Source organism: Macaca nemestrina, chromosome 13 (assembly GCF_043159975.1).
Source record: "Macaca nemestrina isolate mMacNem1 chromosome 13, mMacNem.hap1, whole genome shotgun sequence".
NCBI lineage: Eukaryota > Metazoa > Chordata > Mammalia > Primates > Cercopithecidae > Macaca > Macaca nemestrina.
The window spans coordinates 44416273-44436086 of NC_092137.1; the positions used below are offsets into that span (position 1 = coordinate 44416273).

At 43.9% G+C, this 19814-nt stretch overlaps 1 protein-coding gene across 1 annotated transcript in view; it reads left to right on the forward strand.

Moving 5' to 3' along the window:
* Nucleotides 1-19814, forward strand: part of LOC105464944 (solute carrier family 3 member 1) — a 47492-nt gene that overhangs the window by 5279 nt on the left and 22399 nt on the right. Inside the window, exons 2-5 of the mRNA XM_011713116.2 lie at nucleotides 68-247; nucleotides 798-952; nucleotides 6054-6179; nucleotides 19637-19756. Of these exons, the coding sequence (XP_011711418.2) occupies nucleotides 68-247; nucleotides 798-952; nucleotides 6054-6179; nucleotides 19637-19756 (581 nt within the window). The remainder of the gene's footprint in view (nucleotides 1-67; nucleotides 248-797; nucleotides 953-6053; nucleotides 6180-19636; nucleotides 19757-19814) is intronic.

A 19814-nucleotide genomic window follows, 5' to 3' on the forward strand; every position in this document is an offset into this window, starting at 1 on the left:
GTTATATTTTTTGTCCTTTAACTAAAACAAAGTAGGATTTGTTCATGACTTTGACTTTTTTCTTCAGGTATTCAAGATAAACTGGACTACATCACAGCTTTAAATGTAAAAACTGTTTGGATTACTTCATTTTATAAGTCGTCCCTTAAAGATTTCAGATATGGTGTTGAAGACTTCCGGCAAGTCGATTCCATTTTTGGAACGATGGAAGATTTTGAGAATCTGGTTGCAGCCATACATGATAAAGGTAAGTTGAATGGAAAGTGGGCAGCATGGGGGTGAGGGTTGAGAGAAGCACTTTTTCAAGTGTTTACTTAAAGCATTTCTTCCCTTTAACTGTCGTGTACTATTTCTTTCCCTCCCTCCCTCCCTCCCCCTTCCTTTCTTCCTTCCTTCCTTCCCTCCCTCCCTCCCTCCTTCCTTCCTTCCTTCCTTCCTTCCTTCCTTCCTTCCTTCCTTCCTTCCTTCCTTCCTTCTCTTTCTCTTTTTTCCTTCCCTTCCCTTTCCTTTTTTCCTTTCTCCTTTCCCTTTCCTTTTTCCTTCCCTATCTCCTTTCTGCCCCCCCCTTTCCCTTCTTTTTTTTTTTTCCAGACAGGGTCTTGCTCTGTCTGCCAGGCTGGAGTGCAGTGGCGTAATCATGGCTCACTTCAGCCTCCACCTCCTGGGCTCAAGCAGTCCTCCCACCTTAGCCTCCCAATGTATTAGGGTTATAGGCGTGAGCCACTGCTGTGCCTGGCCTGTCATATGTTATTCTAATACAACTTTTCCTAGCATTTGAAATTTTTTTTACTCATTAGGTTTAAAATTAATCATCGATTTCATACCAAACCACACCAGTGATAAACATACTTGGTTTCAATTGAGTCGGACACGGACAGGAAAATATACTGATTATTATATCTGGCATGACTGTACCCATGAAAATGGCACAACTGTTCCACCCAACAACTGGGTAAGTATCAACCTGTCTGATTTACAAAGCGGTAAAAGGCAGATATGCAGTGATTGAACTGGTTTAGTAAAACCCTTTTGAGGAAAAAATTAATGAATATAGTTTATGGGAAGGGGGAAGTTTCTGAAAGAAATAGACATAAGGCTTCCAGTTATTATTTACCCAGACCTCCAATTATTATTTAGGTTTCTGATTTCATCATAGAGGTGATGTGTTCTAGCAAATTCAAACCTATATTCTCTCCTTCCACTCTTGCTTCACTTCCTACCTGATCCAACTTGGATTCCATGTCCCATTAGTTTGATAACCATGTTTCTACTATCCATACCCCGTTGCTTATTTATTTATTTTTTCTTGAGATGGAGTTTTGCTCTTGTCCCCCAGGCTGGAGTGCAATGGCACGATCTCGGCTCACTGCAACCTCTGCCTCCTGGGTTTAAGCAATTCTCCTGCCTCAGCCTCACCAGTAGCTATGATTACAGGTGCATGTCACCATACTCGGCTAATTTTTGTATTTTTAGTAGAGGTGGGGTTTCACCATGTTGGCCAGTCTGGTCTTGAACTCCTGACCTTAGGTGATCCGCCCACCTCAGCCTCCCAAAGTGCTAGGATTACAGGTGTGAGCCACTGCGCCCCGCTCCCTTTGCCTTTCTGACTTTTTGTCTCCTCTGACAAAACCCTAGCCATGAATGAACCCAATTATCTACTTTCTTTTTGCCTAAATCCTGGTAGTTGAGTCTCTGGAGATATCACACCTTCATTGTCCCCACCTGAACTGAGCCATCCAGTCTTCTTGGGAATTTTGCTAATTCCAACTGATCAACTTTCCTTCCCTCCGTCTTTTCAAACATCGTATCTGCCTCTGCCCCGATCACTCTCAGCAGCAAACTCGACTTCACAGAGAAAACAGAGGCCATCAAGCCTGCCTGCCCCATTCCCAACCTCTTCCTACTCACTCCTTTTACAACAGAGGCCACATCCCTCCTTTCTGGGGTGACCAGATTTAGCAAATAAAAATTCAGAATGCCCAGTTAAATCTGAATTTTGGATAAGCAGTGCATAAATAGGTTTTTGGATTTTTTTTTTGTTTGTTTGTTTTGAGACGGAGTCTCGCTCTGTCGCCCAGGCTGGAGTGCAGTGGCTGGATCTCAGCTCACTGCAAGCTCTGCCTCCTGGGTTCACGCCATTCTCCTGCCTCAGCCTCCCGAGTAGCTGGGACTACAGGCGCCCGCCACCTCGCCCGGCTAGTTTTTTGTATTTTTTTTAGTAGAGACGGGGTTTCACCGTGTTAGCCAGGATGGTCTCGATCTCCTGACCTCATGATCCGCCCGTCTCGGCCTCCCAAAGTGCTGGGATTACAGGCTTGAGCCACCGCGCCCGGCCATAAATAGGTTTTTAGTGTGGACCATACCTTCTTTTTTATTTTTGTTTTTCAGAGACAGGGTCTTGCTCTGTCTCCCAGGCTGGAGTGCAGTGGCTTGATCATGGCTTACTGCAGTCTTTGCCTCCTGGGCTCAAGCAATCCTCCCAGCTCTGCCTCCCAAGTAGCTGGGACCACAGGTGTGTGCCACCATGCCCAGCTAGTATTTTATTTTTTTGTAAAGAGAGGGCTTCACTATGTTGTCCAGGCTGGTCTTGAACTCTTGGGCTCAAGTGATCCTCCTGCTTCGGTCTCTCAAACGGCCGGGATTACAGGTGTAAGCCACTGTGCCTGGCCGCATGAGTCATGCTTATACTCAACAATATGTGTTGTTGATCTGAATTCAGATGTGACTGGGCATCCTGCACTTCATCTGGCAGCTCTGCTTCTGTCCCAGGCCAGAGCTTCCCCTTGCTCGGGTTTGTGTTCTCTCCTGCCTTTATTCTGGATCATCCCTTCCTCCTTCAGTCCTCCTTCTCTCTTCTGGACCTTCTCCATAAATATTTAAACGTCAACTTTTAGGTGACCCAAGGACACTCAGAATTGACACATTTCCAGGCCGACTTTGTGATGTGTGATCTTCTCCCTACCTTTCGTCTCCAGGTTCAGTGAATGGTACCACCATGCAGCCTGAGGAACAGGCTGTCAGCAAGCCCTGGCAGTTTCACCTCTTTAATCTTTTCCTCCAGTTCACTGACTTGTTGAAATTGCAATGACATTAGCAAACATTTACAAAATACTAACTCTGTTCCAGGCTCTGTGCTAAGTGTTTTATATTCATTAATTTAGTTAATCCACTCTATAATCCTATGAGTCAGGTGTAATTCCTGTTTTGCAGATAGGCAGACTGAGGTTATTCAGCTAATAAATGACAGGGCTAACGATGGGATCTAGTCATTCCAGCTCCACAGTCTGCTTTTAAAAATTGCTGCTATGCTCAAACCATATCACTTCTTGCTTATAGAATGGTCACAGCTGCCTTTTTTGTATCTAGTTTTTCCATTGCTTTGTTAGTTGTTCACTATAGTCAGGGTTGCATTTTCTAATGTAATAGTTAATATGTTCAAAAATACGTATATGTATATGATGGATAAAAACCTTGTAGTATAAAGACTTCGACTCTAAAAAAATTATTTTTTAGTTTCTTCTATTTTGAACTTTATGAAAAGTATCACGCTAGGTATAGTCTTCTGTAACTAACTTTTTCACAGTTTATTCATGTAGCTTCAGGTAGCTCATATATTTTCATTGTTGTATATTTCACTGTATGAACAATCCATAGTTTACTTACCCACTCTTCAGTTGATGGGAAGTTGGGCTACTTCCAGTTTTGTTTTGGTTATTTTTTAATGAACGATGTTACTATGAACACTCCCATTAATCTATCTTGGGGTACATGTGCAAGGTCTTCTTTTTTCTTTTTTTGAGATGGAGTCTTGCTCTGTCACCCAGGCTGGAGTGCAGTGGCGTGATCTTGGCTCACTGCAACCTCTGCCTCCCCAGTTCAAGCGATTCTCCTGCCTCAGCCTCCCAAGTATCTGGGACTACAGGCACCCATCACCACGCCCGCCTAATTTTTGTATCTTTAGTAGAGATAGGGTTTCGCCATATTGTCCAGGCAGGTCTTGAACTCCTGACCTTGTGATCTGCCCACCTCGGCCTCCCAAAGTGCTAGGATTACAGGCGTGAGCCACCGCGCCCAACCAAAGGCTTCTTTTTTTTTTTTTTTTTTTTTTTTTGAGACAGAGTCTCGCTTAGTCGCCCAGGCTGGAGTGCAGTGGCGCGATCTCGGCTCACTGCAAGCTCCGCCTCCCGGGTTCACGCCATTCTCCTGCCTCAGCCTCCCGAGTAGCTGGGACTACAGGCGCCCGCCACCTCGCCCGGCTAATTTTTTGCATTTTTAGTAGAGACGGGGTTTCACAGTGTTAGCCAGGATGGTCTCGATCTCCTGACCTTGTGATCCGCCCGCCTCGGCCTCCCAAAGTGCTGGGATTACAGGCGTGAGCCACCGCGCCCGGCCCCAAAGGCTTCTTTAAGGTAAATAACTAGGAGTAAAATTGCTGTGCAGGATGTTGCATGCTCAGCTCTGCAGGATAGTGTCAAATTAATTATCAAAATGGTTGTACCAATTTATATCCCCCACAGAAGTATTAAAAAAATACATGTTCTCATTAATTCCTGGTATTGCCCAACTTTGTAATATTTATTTAAAAATTATTATTATCATTATTTTGTGTCAGGGTCTCACTCTGTTGCCCAGGCTGGAGCGTAGTGGCTCAATCATAGCTTACGGCAGCCTCGAGCTCCCGGGCTCAAGCATTCCTCACTGCCTCAGCCTCCTTAGTAGCTGGACCACAGGCACGCACCATCATGCCTGGCTGAGTTTTTAAATTTTTTTTGTAAATATGGGGTCTCACTATGTTGCCCAAGCTGGTCTTGAACTTCTGGCCTCAAGCAGTCCTCCCGCTTCAGCCTCTCAAAATGCTGTGATTACTGGCATGAGCTACCATGCCCAGCCCCGACTTAAAACAATATGGCATTGAGATCTTAATTTTATATTTATTTAATTACTAATGATGTGTCTAATTCTTAATACAGTAATTATCTAATTCCTAATGATGTTGAACATCTTTTCCTACATTTATTCACTTGAGTGTCTATTTCTGCGAAGCACCTGTTTATGGTTTTTTTCCCCTACTTTCTTTTGGATTATTTATCCCTTTGAAATTGCTTTCTTCAGTTCTTTTTGTATTCTGGGTACTGATCTTTTATTGATCATGTACACTAAAAATCTCCTGCCCTGGTTGTGTCCAGGCGGGCTGTGTGTTGAACTGGAAGGGGCGCATGTCCTTGAAAGGCAGCAGCTGCTACTCAGCATCTGCCTCTTGTTGCCATGGACATGTGGACCCAGCATAACTACGTCTTCCAACTCAAAAAGATTTATGTGAAACCTCTCAGTTTTTAAATGTTTTCCAGATGTTCTCTTTAACATGAAATGGACAAAAGGCCTAGGACAGAGCCCCATGAAGCTCTCACATTCAGGGGCCCACCGCGTTGACTTAAGGAGTGGTCAGAGATGTGGGAGGGCAGCTGGGAGAGTCACGCCTTGGGGCCATACATGTGAGCATTCCCAGACAGAGGAGACCAGTGACAGAGTCAACTATTGCTGAGTACCAACACTTGAAGTTGCTTTTTATTCTTGGAGACTGGTAGAGATTTTAAGTGAAGGATTCTAATACTTTTCTGGGGATACAATTTAAATATTCAGTCTATCTGGACTCAAGCTCCAAGATGAGCAGAATGTGTCTTTCTTCCAAATTGACTACCATTTTGCTTCTCTTCACAAACAAGAGTTCAGACCCTGTACAGAAGATTCAAGAAAATACATTATTAATGTCTGTTCCTTAAGTTGACCTTGTCTTGGATTTGAGAGCGCTGGTTTGCTGTTGCAGTTGTTACAAACAGCCTCTACTATAAAAATACATTGCAACTCTGTTTGTTCGGCATTAGGCCAACGGGGTGGGGAGTATTTGGAGGGGTTACTTTAACCTGCTGCTGTCCATAGAGGAAAACTCTCAGGATTTACATACTCTGCCTGCAAAGGATCAGGGAGGACAGTGATCTTTATTTGCTGGCAATACCATTATGTGTAACTGATGTGCTGTTTTCCTTGTTTGCCAGTTAAGTGTATATGGAAACTCCAGTTGGCACTTTGATGAAGTGCGAAACCAGTGTTATTTTCACCAGTTTATGAAAGAGCAACCTGATTTAAATTTCCGCAATCCTGATGTTCAAGAAGAAATAAAAGTGAGTATAGATACCCACACAGACTTCTCCATTAATGGAAGTTTAGGTAGTTATTAAAACACTTTATATTTCACAGTAATTGTGTAGGCAAATCAAGCCTTTAGTTATTTGAAATACTCTATAGTTATTTGAAACACTTTATATTCCACAATAATTGTGTAGGCAAAAATCAAGCCTTAATTAAATCCAGGATTCAGCTGTCTGGTGCAAATGTAGACTCTCAGACGTGTTTGTGGCTCCTTCCTTCATCTAACCCAGAGTACCCTAAATGGAAGGAGTCAGAAACACCTGCCACCCGAGCTCCAAGTTGCCCCGCCACCTGTGACAGTAAGCTGTGCGGTGTCTGTGACAGTGAGCTGTGCAGTGCCTGTGACAGTGAGCTGGTGCAGGGAGGTGGGTCATTTGGGGTCTGGCTCCTGCATCTGCAATGGGCCTCTTGATGAGTTATTTGACTTTCATGTCTTAGCTGTCTCATCTATGAAACACAGTTGGTGGCAGTATTTGTTTCATAGGGCTGTTTGGAAGAATAGATGGGATAACCCATGCACAACACTTCTGTACTCATTCAGTAAATATTAACATATTGCCTTCTCCATGCCAGGCCCTGTCCTAAGCACTAGGAATGCAGCAGTGAATAAAAGAAGCCTTACCCTCAAGGAGTCTCCAATGTACTGAGGGGAAAGCAGGCAATTAGCCACTAATATATATATATATATGTAAATGTCAGGTGGTGGTGAATGCTGAGGGGAAGGGGCATCGGAGTGCCAGGTAAAAGTGGCTCTTCTGTATAAGGTGTGTAGGAGACGCCTTCTTATGATGAGATGCTGTTTAGACAAAAACCTGAAGTGGGAAGGGAACCATGAGACTATCTGGGGGAAGAGAATTTCAGGCAGAAAGAACCAATGCAAAGGTCCCGAGGTGAGAGTGTAGTTCGTGTGTTTCAGGGATGGCATGGAAACCAGAGTGTAGGGTTGCCAAATTTAGCAAATAAAAATACAGGATATCCAGTTAAATTTTAAGTGAATGATGCAACATTTGAGACATACTGCTACCAAAAAATTATTCATTGATTACCTGAAATTGAAATGTAATTGAGTGTCTTGTATTTTATCTGGCAACCCTACCAGTATCCTGGAGTGAAATGGGTTAGGGCGCTGAAGTAAGCAGTGGGGGCTGATCAGTTCTCACAATACAATTCACAAAACGTAACAGCTATGTCCTTCTTCTTGTTCTTGCTGCTCCTATGGCTACAGTGGCCAGAAACTTAGGTGAGTAGGGGAGTCCTCTGAGCCAAGTAGGCGGGGAGGAGACCTGAACAGAACAGGGAGCAGTGGGTGCCTTTCCACAGCTCGCCACATCAGCCAGATAGAGTGGATGTAAGCTGTCATGTTGGAGTCACTAGGGGCACCTAGAACCCTTGGTTTAGTTTAGTTTTATTTTGAAATAACAGTTTAATTGAGATATAATTCACATACCATAACATTCATCCCTTTTGAGTGTGTAATTTAGTGGTTTTAGTATATTCACAGAGTTGTGCAACCATCACTACCAATTTCATCACCTTTTTTTTTTTTTTTTTTTTTTTGAGACAGTCTCACTCTGTCACCCAGGCTGGAGTATAGTGGCACAATCTTGGCTCACTGCAACTTGTGCCTCCTAGGTTCAAGCGATTCTCCTGCCTCAGCCTCCCGAGTAGCTGGGACTACAGGCATGTACCACCATGACCAGCTAATTTTTGTATTTTTGTAGAGACAGGGTTTTGCCATGTTGGCCAGGCTGGTCTCAAACTCCTGGCCTCAGATGATCCACCCGTCTCTGCTTCCCAAAGTGCTGGGATTACAGGTATGAGCCACTGTGCCCGGCCTAATTTCAGAACACTATTATCTTCTCAAAAAGAAACGCCATATCCATCAGCAGTCACTCCTTATGGCCTCCTCCCTTTCTTCCCCCACCCCCTGGAAACCACAAATCTACTTTCTATCTTTTTACCCACCTAAGCCTCAGTTAGATAGGTTTTGCCTATTCTGGACACTTTATACAACGGAATCATGCTGTATCTGTGCATCCCTGGTAGGTATCTATATCTATGTTTATTTGAGAAACTGCCAAGTTGTTTTTCAAAGCAGCTGCACCATTTTACATTTCCACTAACCACGCGTACAGGCTCTAATTTCTCCACATTCTCACCAACACTTGTGACTGCATGTGTTTTTTATTACAGTCACCCTGGTGGGTATGAAGCGGCATCTCACTGGTTATATTTGCCAAATGCCTAAAGACGTTGATCATCTTTTCATGTGCTTGTTGTTCATTTGTATATCTGCATTGTAGTAATGTCTATTCAAATCCTTTGCCCATTATTATTTTATTTTATTTTAGATAGAGTTTCGCTCTGTCACCCAGGCTGCAGTGCAATGGTGCAGTCTTGGCTCACTGCAACCCTAGTCTCCCAGGCTCAAGTGATTCTTGCACCTCAGCTTCCTGAGTACCTGGGACTATAGGCACGTGCCACCACGCCCAGTTAATTTTTGTATTTTTTGTAGAGATGGAGTTTCTCTATGTTGGCCAGGCTGGTCTCGAACTCCCGGTATGGAGCAATCCTCCCTCCTTGACCTCCCACAGTGCTGGGATTACAGGTGTGAGCCACCGCACCTGGCCCTTTGCCCATTGTTAAATAGGGTTGTCTTTTTATTATTGGGTTGTAAAAGTTCTTTACATATTCCTTTTTTTTTTTTTTTTTTTTTTTTTTTTTGAGACAGGGTCTCACTCTGTTACCCAGGCTGGAGTGCAGTGGTGTGATCTCGGCTCACTGCAACCTCCACCTCCTGGGTTCAAGCAACTTTCTTGCCTCAGCCACCCAAGTAGCTGAGATTACAGGTGCATATCACCATACCTGGTTAATTTTTGTATTTTTAGTAGAGACGGGGTTTCACCGTGTTGGCCAGGCTGGTCTTGAACTTGTGGTCTCAAGCAGTCCTCCTGCCTCAGCTTCCCAAAGTGCTGGGATTATAGGCATGAGCCACTGCACTTGGCCTCTTTATGTATTCTTGATACATGATTTACAAATAATTTTTCCCATTCTGTTGGTTGTCTTTTTACTTTCTTGATGGTGCTTTTTGAAGCACAAGAGTTTTTAATTTTGATGATGTCCTATTTATTTATTTGTTTTTTGAGACAGAGTTATGCTCTTGTTACCCAGGCTGGAGTGCAGTGGTGCAATCTCGGCTCTCTGCAACCTCTGCCTCCTGGGTTAAAGCGATTCTCCTGCTTCAGCCTCCTGAGTAGCTGGCATTATAGGCATGTGCCAACACGCCCAGCTAATTTTTTGTGTTTTTAGTAGAGACAGGGGTTTTATCATGTTGACCTCAGGTGATCTACCCGCCTTGGCCTCCCAAAGTGCAGGGATGACAGGCATAAGCCACCACGCCTGGCCCAATTTATTTATTTTTTTCTTTTGTTGCTTGTGCCTTTAGTGTCGTATCTAATAACCGTTGCTTAATCCAAGATCATGCAGATTTACTCCTATGTTTTCTTCTCAGTTTCGTAGCTTTAGCTCTTACATTTTAGGTTGTCTGTGATTCATTTTTAAATTATTTTTTATGTAGGGTGTGAAGGTAAGGAGTCCAACTTCTTTTTTTTTTTTTTTTTTTGCATGTGGCTATTCAGTTATTCCAGCAATATATGTTTAAAAATACTATTCTTTCCCTACTGAATTGTCTGGCAACTTTTGTTGAAAATAAATTGACCATAAATGCATGAGTTTATTTCTGGACTCTCAATTCTGTTCCATTCATCTATCTGTCTGTCCTTATGTCAGTACCACACACTGTCTGAATTACTAGTGCTTTGTACTAAGTTTTGAAATCTCGAAGTGTGAGTCCTACAACTTTGTTCTTTTTCCATATTGTTTGACTATTCCAAGTCCTTTGGATTTCCATACGAATTTTTGAGTCAGCTTGACAATTTTTGCAAATAAGGCTGCTGGGGTTTTGATAGGGATCGCATTGAATATAGCCATCTTATATTAAGCCTTCCAATCCATGAACGTGAGATGTCTTTCCATTTATTTACATGTTCTTTTATTTCTTTCAACAATGTTTTGTAGTTCTCAGAGTACATGTCTTGTACTTCTTTTGTTAAATGTATTCCTACAGACTACTTAGTTTTAAGCCTTTTTTTTTTTTAAAACTATATATGTTTGGTGATTCCAGAATTTGTATGAATTGTTTTGGAATCTGTTCCAGAAGTAAGCACCATGAGTGAGGGCACCTTATCTCCATGGGGTTGTGGGGTGTAAACATGGTCAGCAGACTAACTAGGGGTTAGTTTTAAACTTCTCTGGTAGCCTGTGGACTCTCCTCTTCTTCATCACCCAAACTCCTTTGCATACCCCCCACGCCTCACGCTCTCCCCACACATTCTATGTGCTAAGTGCTGTACCTGGATAGATTAATGCTCAGAATAAGCCTAATTTACGAGGTTTTGTGATCATTTTACAGAGGAGAAAATTGAGGCTTAGATAGGTAAAGTCACCATCCTTGGGAGTCATGGTGCAGGATTGAAATCCAGACACTGGGACTTGAGTTCATGCTCTTAACCACAATCCTACACCTGCTTTGTATGTGTAGGCAATGTATGTGTTTCCTTCTGCATGCTTCGCTTTTTCTGCACAGTTTTTTCAAGGAGGTTTTCAGTTATAAATTGATAAATGTGAGTGTAAACCAGCTGTTTTACAGTTGGTTTATCAGGCAGTGGATTTTTCCAGTCTCCTTGTGGCAACACTGATGAATTGTCTGGGGATGTTTAGACAAGTGTGATAAATTCTGCCAAAATGTGCCAGCCAATACATTAATTATTTTTTTGACTAACCCAGCTGTGCTCTTCCAGATACCCAAGACTTGGAGTGTGTGGATAGGATCCTTATTTACTGGTCCTCTGGCTGAAATCCCTCATGTGATGAATCATTACTGCCTCCGGTTGAGAGATTAGACTTTATTTGCAAGACTGGTTTAGAAGATTTACTGTTAGAAGTAAATAAGAAATGCTGAGAAACTGAGAGGAAAGCCTCTTTGCTCCCGGAAAGGGACCTTTGGCATGAAGGAGACTTCTGTCACCCTCCTCCCCACCTTACCCCCAGCAGCGCTTGTTTCTGCAGTAGAGTTAAGCAGGTTAATAATTTGCAGCTTAGAGGGTTTGTGTGGAGGAGGCATTTGGAATGACTTGCCTGCATACCAACTTGTACTCCTGGAGCCTGAGCCCACTTCCTCCCCGCTCCTATCAGATTTTGCTTTATCTGCACAGTGGGAGGCTGGCATGCGGGGAAATTACAGTGGAGAGCACCCTCTGCTCTCCGTCTCTTTCTCCTCCCCTTTGCACTGGCCATCAGGGGACTTGGCTCTGCTCTGAACCTCTTAGGGCTTGAGTGCTTTACCTGAAGAAGTCAGAAAACCTTCTCTGAGGTATCAGGGCTGTATATTTGTATGCTATTTTATACTTTTCCAATCACTTTGGTTTTTACTGGTCCTCCAAATTTCTTATTTGACAAATGAGGAAACTGAGACACAGAGAGGTGAAGTAACCCAGCAGGTTAGCAGCATGGCAAGGAAGAGACTCCAGATGGCCTGGCCTCATGTCTGGGGTTTGGAGTGATCCTAGACCTGCCATATGGGAATGCTGAGCCCCACGGTAGGGACTGCTAGGGAGCCCCAGCTGAAGAAGGAACCCAGAGCATAGGTGTAGGCTCTGTTCTTTCCCTACTAAGCATGATACTGCTGGAGGCAGCAGCTCAATTCAAAACACAATTCACTCACTACCTGCTTGATTATCTAGTTCTATGCTTGATAATAATACTTGTGCCATTTATTGCACCTCCTCTATGCCAGGCACATTATTATAATAATTCACTCATTTAACAATAGGTATTGTGTGTCTTGACCACGTGCTAAGGGTGTAGGGGCTGGTAAGATAGATACCTTTTGTGGCCATCCTGGGGCTTATATTCTGGACTGGGAGGTGGACAATTAAACAGGCAATTACAATAAAATGTGCCAAGCGGTCATGACAGTAGGAGGTAGGCATACACAGGGCAAGCGTCTGACCTGGACACATTTTGCAGAGAAGGTGAAATACCTGAGGAACAGGCATGAGCCAAATGAAGAGGCATGGGTGGGAGTGTTTCTAGCAGAGGAAAGCATGGATTATGACACATTAGAGGTGCTGGGAGTTGTCCAATATCACTGGGATGTGATATATAGAGCAGGGAGTGACCCGATGAGACTAGAGAGGTCACCAGGGTCCAGGTCAGGAGCACCACTGAATGCCCTGGTAAGGATATGGGTTTAAAAGGTCTTAGGTATGGACATGTTTTTGTTGTTGTTGTTTTTTCATTTTGAGAAATCAGTCTGGTTTTGGAGAAGGGGTTTGAGTAGGGCAGGTTTTGAGGCTTTGGGGCCAGGGAGGAGGATGGTGCAGTAATCGGGAAAGAAACTCTGGTGGCTTTAGGCCAGTGATGGAGGCATAGAGGTCCTGAGAAATCATCAGGACTCTGAGAGGAGTCCCGTGTGAATCCCAGGTTTCAGATTTGAATATGGGGTGGGTGACAGGACCATTTTCTGGGACAAGAGACACAGGAAGAGAGAGGGAAGTATCTTCGGTATGGAGAGTTGGAGCTGCCTGTGAGACATCCAAGTGTTCAGCGGACGGTGAGATATAAGGACACTGGGCTGGGCACGGTGGCTCACACCTGCAATCCCAGCACTTTGGGAGGCTGAGGTGGGTGGATCACGTGGTCAGGAGTTCAAGACCAACCTGGCCAACATGGTGAAAACCCATCTCTACTAAAAATACAAAAATTAGTCGGGCATGGTGGTGGGCTCCTGTAATCCCAGCTACTCGGGAGGCTGAGGCAGGAGAATCGCTTGAACCCATGAGGCAGAGGTTGCAGTGAGCCAAGATCATGCCACTGCACTCCAGCCTGGGTGACAGAGCAAGACACTGTCTTGGGGGGAAAAAAAAAGATATGAGGACACGGAGCTCAGGGAAAAGTCTGGTCTAGAGGTAAAACTTTGGGACTTGTTAACATGGCTGATGTCTACAGAGCTCAGGCAGGTGTTTGGTGAGAGAAGTAGGCTGGGTAAGGTGAGCAAGAGGGTCAGCTGCAACTTAGCTGGAGCAAATTGCTCACGTGCGAATGAGGGCCAGGTGTTGGTAGAGCTTCCCATTAAAAGAAAAAACAAAGGAAGCCAGCCTAGCAAATAAGTCAGAGTGCCCTACAGTTGCAATTCTGCTGCCACCACTTACCAACCATGACCTTGTCAAAGGCACATCATCTTCCTGAGCCACAGTTTCCTCACTGGTAAAGGGGGACAATAATGGTATGTACCTAATGGGGTTACGTGAAGATTAAATGGTTTAACCTTTGTAAAGCACTTAGGATGCTTTGTTTTTTACTGTATACAGTACTTGTTAGTCAGTAAATTGATAAGTAAATAAATACTATTGTGAAGTGAAATGTCCAGAGGGTGTAAGATCGAGCCCCAAGGAGCACTGACATCAAAGAACGGCAGAAGAGACAGAGAAGGGAGGCAAACCAAGGGGCAGGGTGTCACAGAGCTAAGGTATCTGAGTGTTTCTACAAGACGAGATTGGTCAACAGTGTCAAATGAGGCAGAGAGACTGGGTAACATAAAGACTGAAAGGGGTCCGGGCATGGTGGCTCATGCCTGTAATCTCAGCACTTTGGGAGGCCGAGGTGGGTGGATTACTTGAGGTCAGGAGTTCGAGACGAGCCTGGGCAAGATGGTGAAACTCCATCTCTACTAAAAATATAAAAATTAGCCAGATGTAGTGACAGGCACCTGTAATCCCAGCTACTCAGGAGGCGGAGGCAGGAGAATTGCTTGAACCCGGGAGGCAAAGGTTGCCGAGCTGAGATCACACCACTGTACTCCAGCCTGGGTGACAGTGAGACTCCATCTCAAAAAAAAAAAAAGAAGACTGAAAAGTCAATTGACTCTGGCAGCAATACCTTATTTACTCCATACAGAAACCCTCCATACTGTGTTATTGATGGAGACACTGAGCCTTAGCCGGTCTTGCAGATGCCCTGTGTCATGCAGCTGGACAGCAATAGAGCTGGGTTGTACCCAGAGGGTCAGATTCTGAAGTCCTTGATCTTTCCTCTACTTCCTGCTTCTGGAGGAGTTAGCAAAGAATTTTTCCAAGGTTTCTGAACATGAGTAGGGTCAGTTTTCTTTCTCTTGTCTCTAAGTAGAGGAATAGTTTCCCCTGTACTCTGAAATACCCTTTCTCATTCCTTCTTGAGATGGACAACCTGGGATTGATGACATTTTCAAGAGGATGTCTTCTGTTTGTTTTTTTTGTTTTGTTTTGTTTTGTTTTTAAGTAGAGACAGGGTCTCACTTCGTTGCCCAGGCTGGTCTTGAACTCTTGAGCTCAAGTGATGCTCCCACCTCAGTCTCTGAAAGTGCTAGGATTACAGGCATGAGCCACCATGCCTGGCCAAAGAGGATGTCTTCTCTATCATCACATGTAAGAGTAGACAGGGCTTTTCCCAAACATGGCTTTTAAGGTAAACGGGCCCCCAAATATCAGCCATCTGAAAAGGAAAGGCTTGGCTTGAGGTTCGGTGCATTTGGATATGTTAACTTGCTTCCTTAATGTTGACTTGCTTTCTTTTCACTCAGAGCAGTGAGTTATTTAAAGAGAAGAGTTAAAAGGTTCCCAGCGGAAAAATCAGGAGTGTGTGATGTCATGGGAGTCAGACAGGAGTCAAGGACGTAGTGTACAGTCCAGTTCCCAGAGTCCACGGCACCTATGTGGGTCACTAGACCTAGCCGACGCAGGCTCTGTGCCCATTTTTGCATCTGGAACCCTGGGAAGACCTTCACTGGAGTAAAGAGGGTTAGCAATTAAAATCTGAAGCTCTCTTTTCTCTCCTGGTTGAGAGAATAAATAACATGAAGCAAATATTTTTCAAGAGCAAATTTTGGATTATCTTGGTGATAATCTGAATTATCAGCATTTAAAATGACTTTCAGAAAATGTCCATCAAGCTTTTACTGTTTTGTCTCATTAAACAATGATAATATTTTCGATTATGCCAGGACCATAAACCATCTGTGGGGTACAAGTTTCTCATGTTTAATGTCAGGTCAGTATTTCACAGTGCTGAGATCTGGACTCTGTAAAGAAAAGGACTGGCTTTATTTTAGGAAATCAGTGCCCAAAAGCTTGATGTTTACACAGAATGGTGCTTCATGTTTTCCCACATTTTTGTCAGAGGCTGCTTGGATGCCTTCAGTTATTCGTGCTCTGCCCCAACCAATGTTCACACTTTTAAAGAACAGCACCACCTGGGGGTGGACCCGGGTTGCGTGGGGTCTGAAGCTCATAGTAATTTAGGGCCTTTTAAAATAGAGCACAAAATTAAGTACAGAAAAGTTGGCATTTATTTAGAATGAGCAAAGAAGGGGAGTTAGATGGGTGAAAGTGAGAGGTCTTGAAGCTTAAGTTTGGTTAGCTTCATAATAAGGTCACTCCTGAAGCCACTGAAAACCTGTTCTAGAAATGAGGTGCCTTGCTTTGCCCCAAGACTTCTCTAGCCCATTCTCTGATGAATGGCTGCCACTTCCTGCTTGCCAGTTGCAAACCCTCCTCAGGGCGAATTGCTGTTTTACCCTCTTGTATTACCATGTTTCTCTTCTTTATCTCAGCTGTGATTTAAATATTTTTGTGTTGCTATTTGTCTAGCTGGAGATTGTAAAATAATCCGGGAGACCTAGGGCTGTGTCTGTTGTATTTTGCTTGTGGTTGTAGTTCCAGGGCTTGCCTAAGTGCCTGGTATATAGTAGGAGCTCAAATATTTACTGAATGGATGAATTTGGTAAAAGAGAAAGGCACTACTAAGAACAAATTTGTTTTTTATGCCCCAGAGAAAAATTCCACTGGGTAGAGATTACTGGAGGTTATTTGGGTCACCTGTGCCCATGATAAGAGTTATTCGCCCCAGAACCTGCTCTTAGGTATAAAAAATTGATTCGAGCTTCACTGTTCAAAATCTCAGCTTAAAGTGAATTGACGTGAGCAGTATTAACCCTTGCATTTAGCTGTTGAGACCCTTGACTTGAAACCTCCATATTCACATGCAGATAGAAGAAACGCTTCAAGTCAAAACAAGTTGATATGGTTTGGCTGTGTTCTCACCCGAGTCTCATCTTGAATTGGAATTCTTATAATCCCCAGGTGTCATGGGAGGGAGCAGGTGGAGATAATTGAATCATGGGTGTGGTTTCCTCCGTCCTGTTCTCGTGATAGTGAGTTCTGATGGTTTTATAAATGGGAGTTCTCCTGCACAAACTCTCCTGCCTGCTGTCATGTAAGATGTGACTTTGCTCCTCATTCGCCTTCTGCCATGATTGTGAGGCCTCCCCAGCCCTGTGAAACTGTGAGTCAATGAAACAGCTTTACTTCACAAATTACCCAGTCTTAGGTATGTCTCTATTAGCAGCATGAGAACAAACTCTAATACACGAGTGAACTGTAGGATAGTTGTCATTTGGGATCTGTGGCTCTGTTCCCCTCCACAGGTGAAAATTGGTTGTTTAACTCTAGTACTTTACTGATGGTTCTGCTCTAAAACGATATATACATTCCTGTGAAACCTTCCATACAACAAGAGATGAGCCAAGAGAAAAGTAGGGAGAGCCACTGTTCCTTTGCAGAGCTTGTGAGCAGGTGCTAGAGCAGGCCTCGCTGGGAGGGGCTGGCTGGGGGGTTGAGGCGAGTAGCTGAGGCTCAGGCCCTCTGCTTTTCAAGGTCACCTGGTCTTCCCACCTGTCCCAGTACAGGCCAGGCCAGCCTCTGCCTCCATGCTTGGCTCATGTTGTCCCATTCCCACCCTCCGTTGAAATCCTACCAGGTCATCTAGGTCAAGTTCAAGCTCTAGCTCTCCCTTCTCCTGTGGTGCCCACCCACATTATTTTGAAATGTCTTGAAGCTCTTGCAGCCCTGTAGGCAGAGGTATCTACGCTCATGAGGACCTGCATTATTAGGTGACCATCCCTTGTCCCACATGTCCCCAACTATTCTGTAGACCTGAAGCCAGGGAACTTGCTGTACTTCTGTAATGTTTGGTTATTCAGGCTCAATACGTCATTCTTTCATGCTACAATTGGTTCACTAAGTACCAGGTGCTGTGTCAGAGGCCTACAGATGTGTACCACCACGCCCAGCTAATTTTTCATTTTTTGTAGAGACAGGGTTTTGTCATGTTGCCCGGCTGGTCTAGAACTCCTGGGCTCAAGCGATCCTCCCACCTCAGCCTCCTAAATTGCTGAGATTACAGGTGTGAGCCATCACACCTGGCTAGAAAAATCTTTTCAAGGTTCGTCCATGTTGTAGCATGTGTCAGCACATCGTTCCTTTCCAAGGCCAAATATTCATCATATGGACAGACCATTGGGGTGGCTTCCACTTTCTGGCTATGATGAATAATGCTGCTATGAATATTTGTGAACAAGTTTTTGCGTGGACATAAATTTTCATTTCTCTTGGGTATATACCTATGCGTGAAATTGCTGGTTCTTATGGTAACTTGATGTTTAACCTTTTGGGGAAATGTCATACTATACAGTTGATTCTTCACACATCAGATCTTTAAAAAATGTAAGTCAGCCCACAGCCTTTTCTGCTTAAAAATCCCTCCAGAGGTTTCCTATCACTCTCACACAAATCCCAGATCTTTCCTGTTAGCTACAAAGCTGAGCATGATGAGCTAGTTCTCTTTACCTCCTTCTATTCACTTACGCTCCTCTGGCCACACTGTCCACCCCCTACCTCCGCCACTGCCCTTTTTTTTTTTTTTTGAAACAGGATCTCCTTCTGCCACCCAGGCTGGAGTGCAGTGGCATGATCTCGGCTCACTGCAACCTCCGACTTTCAGGTTCAAGCCATTCTCATGTTCAGCCTCCCAAGTAGCTGGGACTACAGGTGCATGCCTCCATGCCAGACTCATTTTTGTGTTTTTAGTAGAGACGGGGTTTTACCATGTTGGCCAGGCTGGTCTCAAACTCCTGGCCTCAAGTGATCCACTCACCTCAGCCTCCCAAAGTGCTGGGATCATAGGCATGAGCCACCGCACCCGACCTAACCACTTATTTGCACCAGTCTTCATCTCTCTAATCTTTGGCTTCAGCATTAAAAATGCCTGGGAACCAGGCAGGCCACGGTGATGTGCTCAGGAGCAGGTGAGGCATGGGAGAGGCTGAGCAGGCAATGACTACCTTCTCTCTAGCAAGGTGTGTTGGGAGAGTAGGGCAGGAGAGGAGAGAGAGCCAGGGGCATTCATACAATAATTGGATTTCCAGCACACACCTTAGGAAGAAATTCTGTCACCAAAGAATAAAATGCAATGTATGAGAACCTGGATTTTCAGGTTTAACTATTTTTGCTTGGGATCAATTTTCTGTGAAATTAAAGCCAGTGGAATAATGTACGTTTCATCTTTTTTAAGAAGGAATTTTGCCCTTGTTGTTCAGGCTGGAGTGCAATGGCCCGATCTCGGCTCACCACAACTTCTGCCTCCCGGGTTCAAGCGATTCCCCTGCCTCAGCCTCCCGAGTAGCTGGGATTACGGGCATCCGCCACCACGCCTGGCTAATTTTTGTATTTTTAGTAGATACGGGGTTTCATCATGTTGGCCAGCCTGGTCTCAAACTCCTGACCTCAGGTGATCCGCCTGCCTCAGCCTCCCAGAGCGCTGGTATTACAGGTGTGAGCCACCGCACCTGGCCTATTTCATCTTTTATTATCTGAGTGTCTTCGAGACAACACTTGTATCTGAGTTTTACCACAGGATCATCACTATTCTTAGTTATTTACTCGGTTGATGGTTGATTCTATTTTGTTTTGTGTTCCTTCCATATTACTCTTAGCAGGAGATCCTTTAATACCTAAGGACTTCACCTCTCATTCGCCTTCCTAGTAAGGAGTGAAATATTTAACTATTGAACAATGTGTTATTTTCTTTTAAGTTTGCAGTGACACTTAAGGAGTTGGGCATGAGGGAGATAAGAAACTTTCCCAGTTTATCCTGAGTCCTATCTTTTATTATGGTTTCATTCTTTCATTTCTAGTGGATTCTCTAAGCTTTGGAAACATCCTCATAACATCCATTACAAACGTAACTAATTGTAATTCTGAATTCAAATATGAAGGAGGTGTGGGAGTCACTAAATGCAGTTACTTGAGAGTACATTATAGTAAGGCAGTTATGCTAAATACATAAAAAATAGGCTATGTGAATACGTGAATACTGTGCTTGTTCTATATGTAGATATCTATTTTATGATGCCAACATAACAGTCAAAACTTTTATGAAACATTGTGATAATAAAGTGTAGTTAATGTAACCAAGCATTTTGCTTCTTCATCTTTAGGAAATTTTACGGTTCTGGCTCACAAAGGGTGTTGATGGTTTTAGCTTTGATGCTGTTAAATTTCTCCTAGAAGCAAAGCATCTGAGAGATGAGATCCAAGTAAATAAGACCCAAATCCCGGTAAAGTTTTATTTTAAACGTTTTTCTTTTGCCTTTTCTGAAAATGTCATCATGAGTG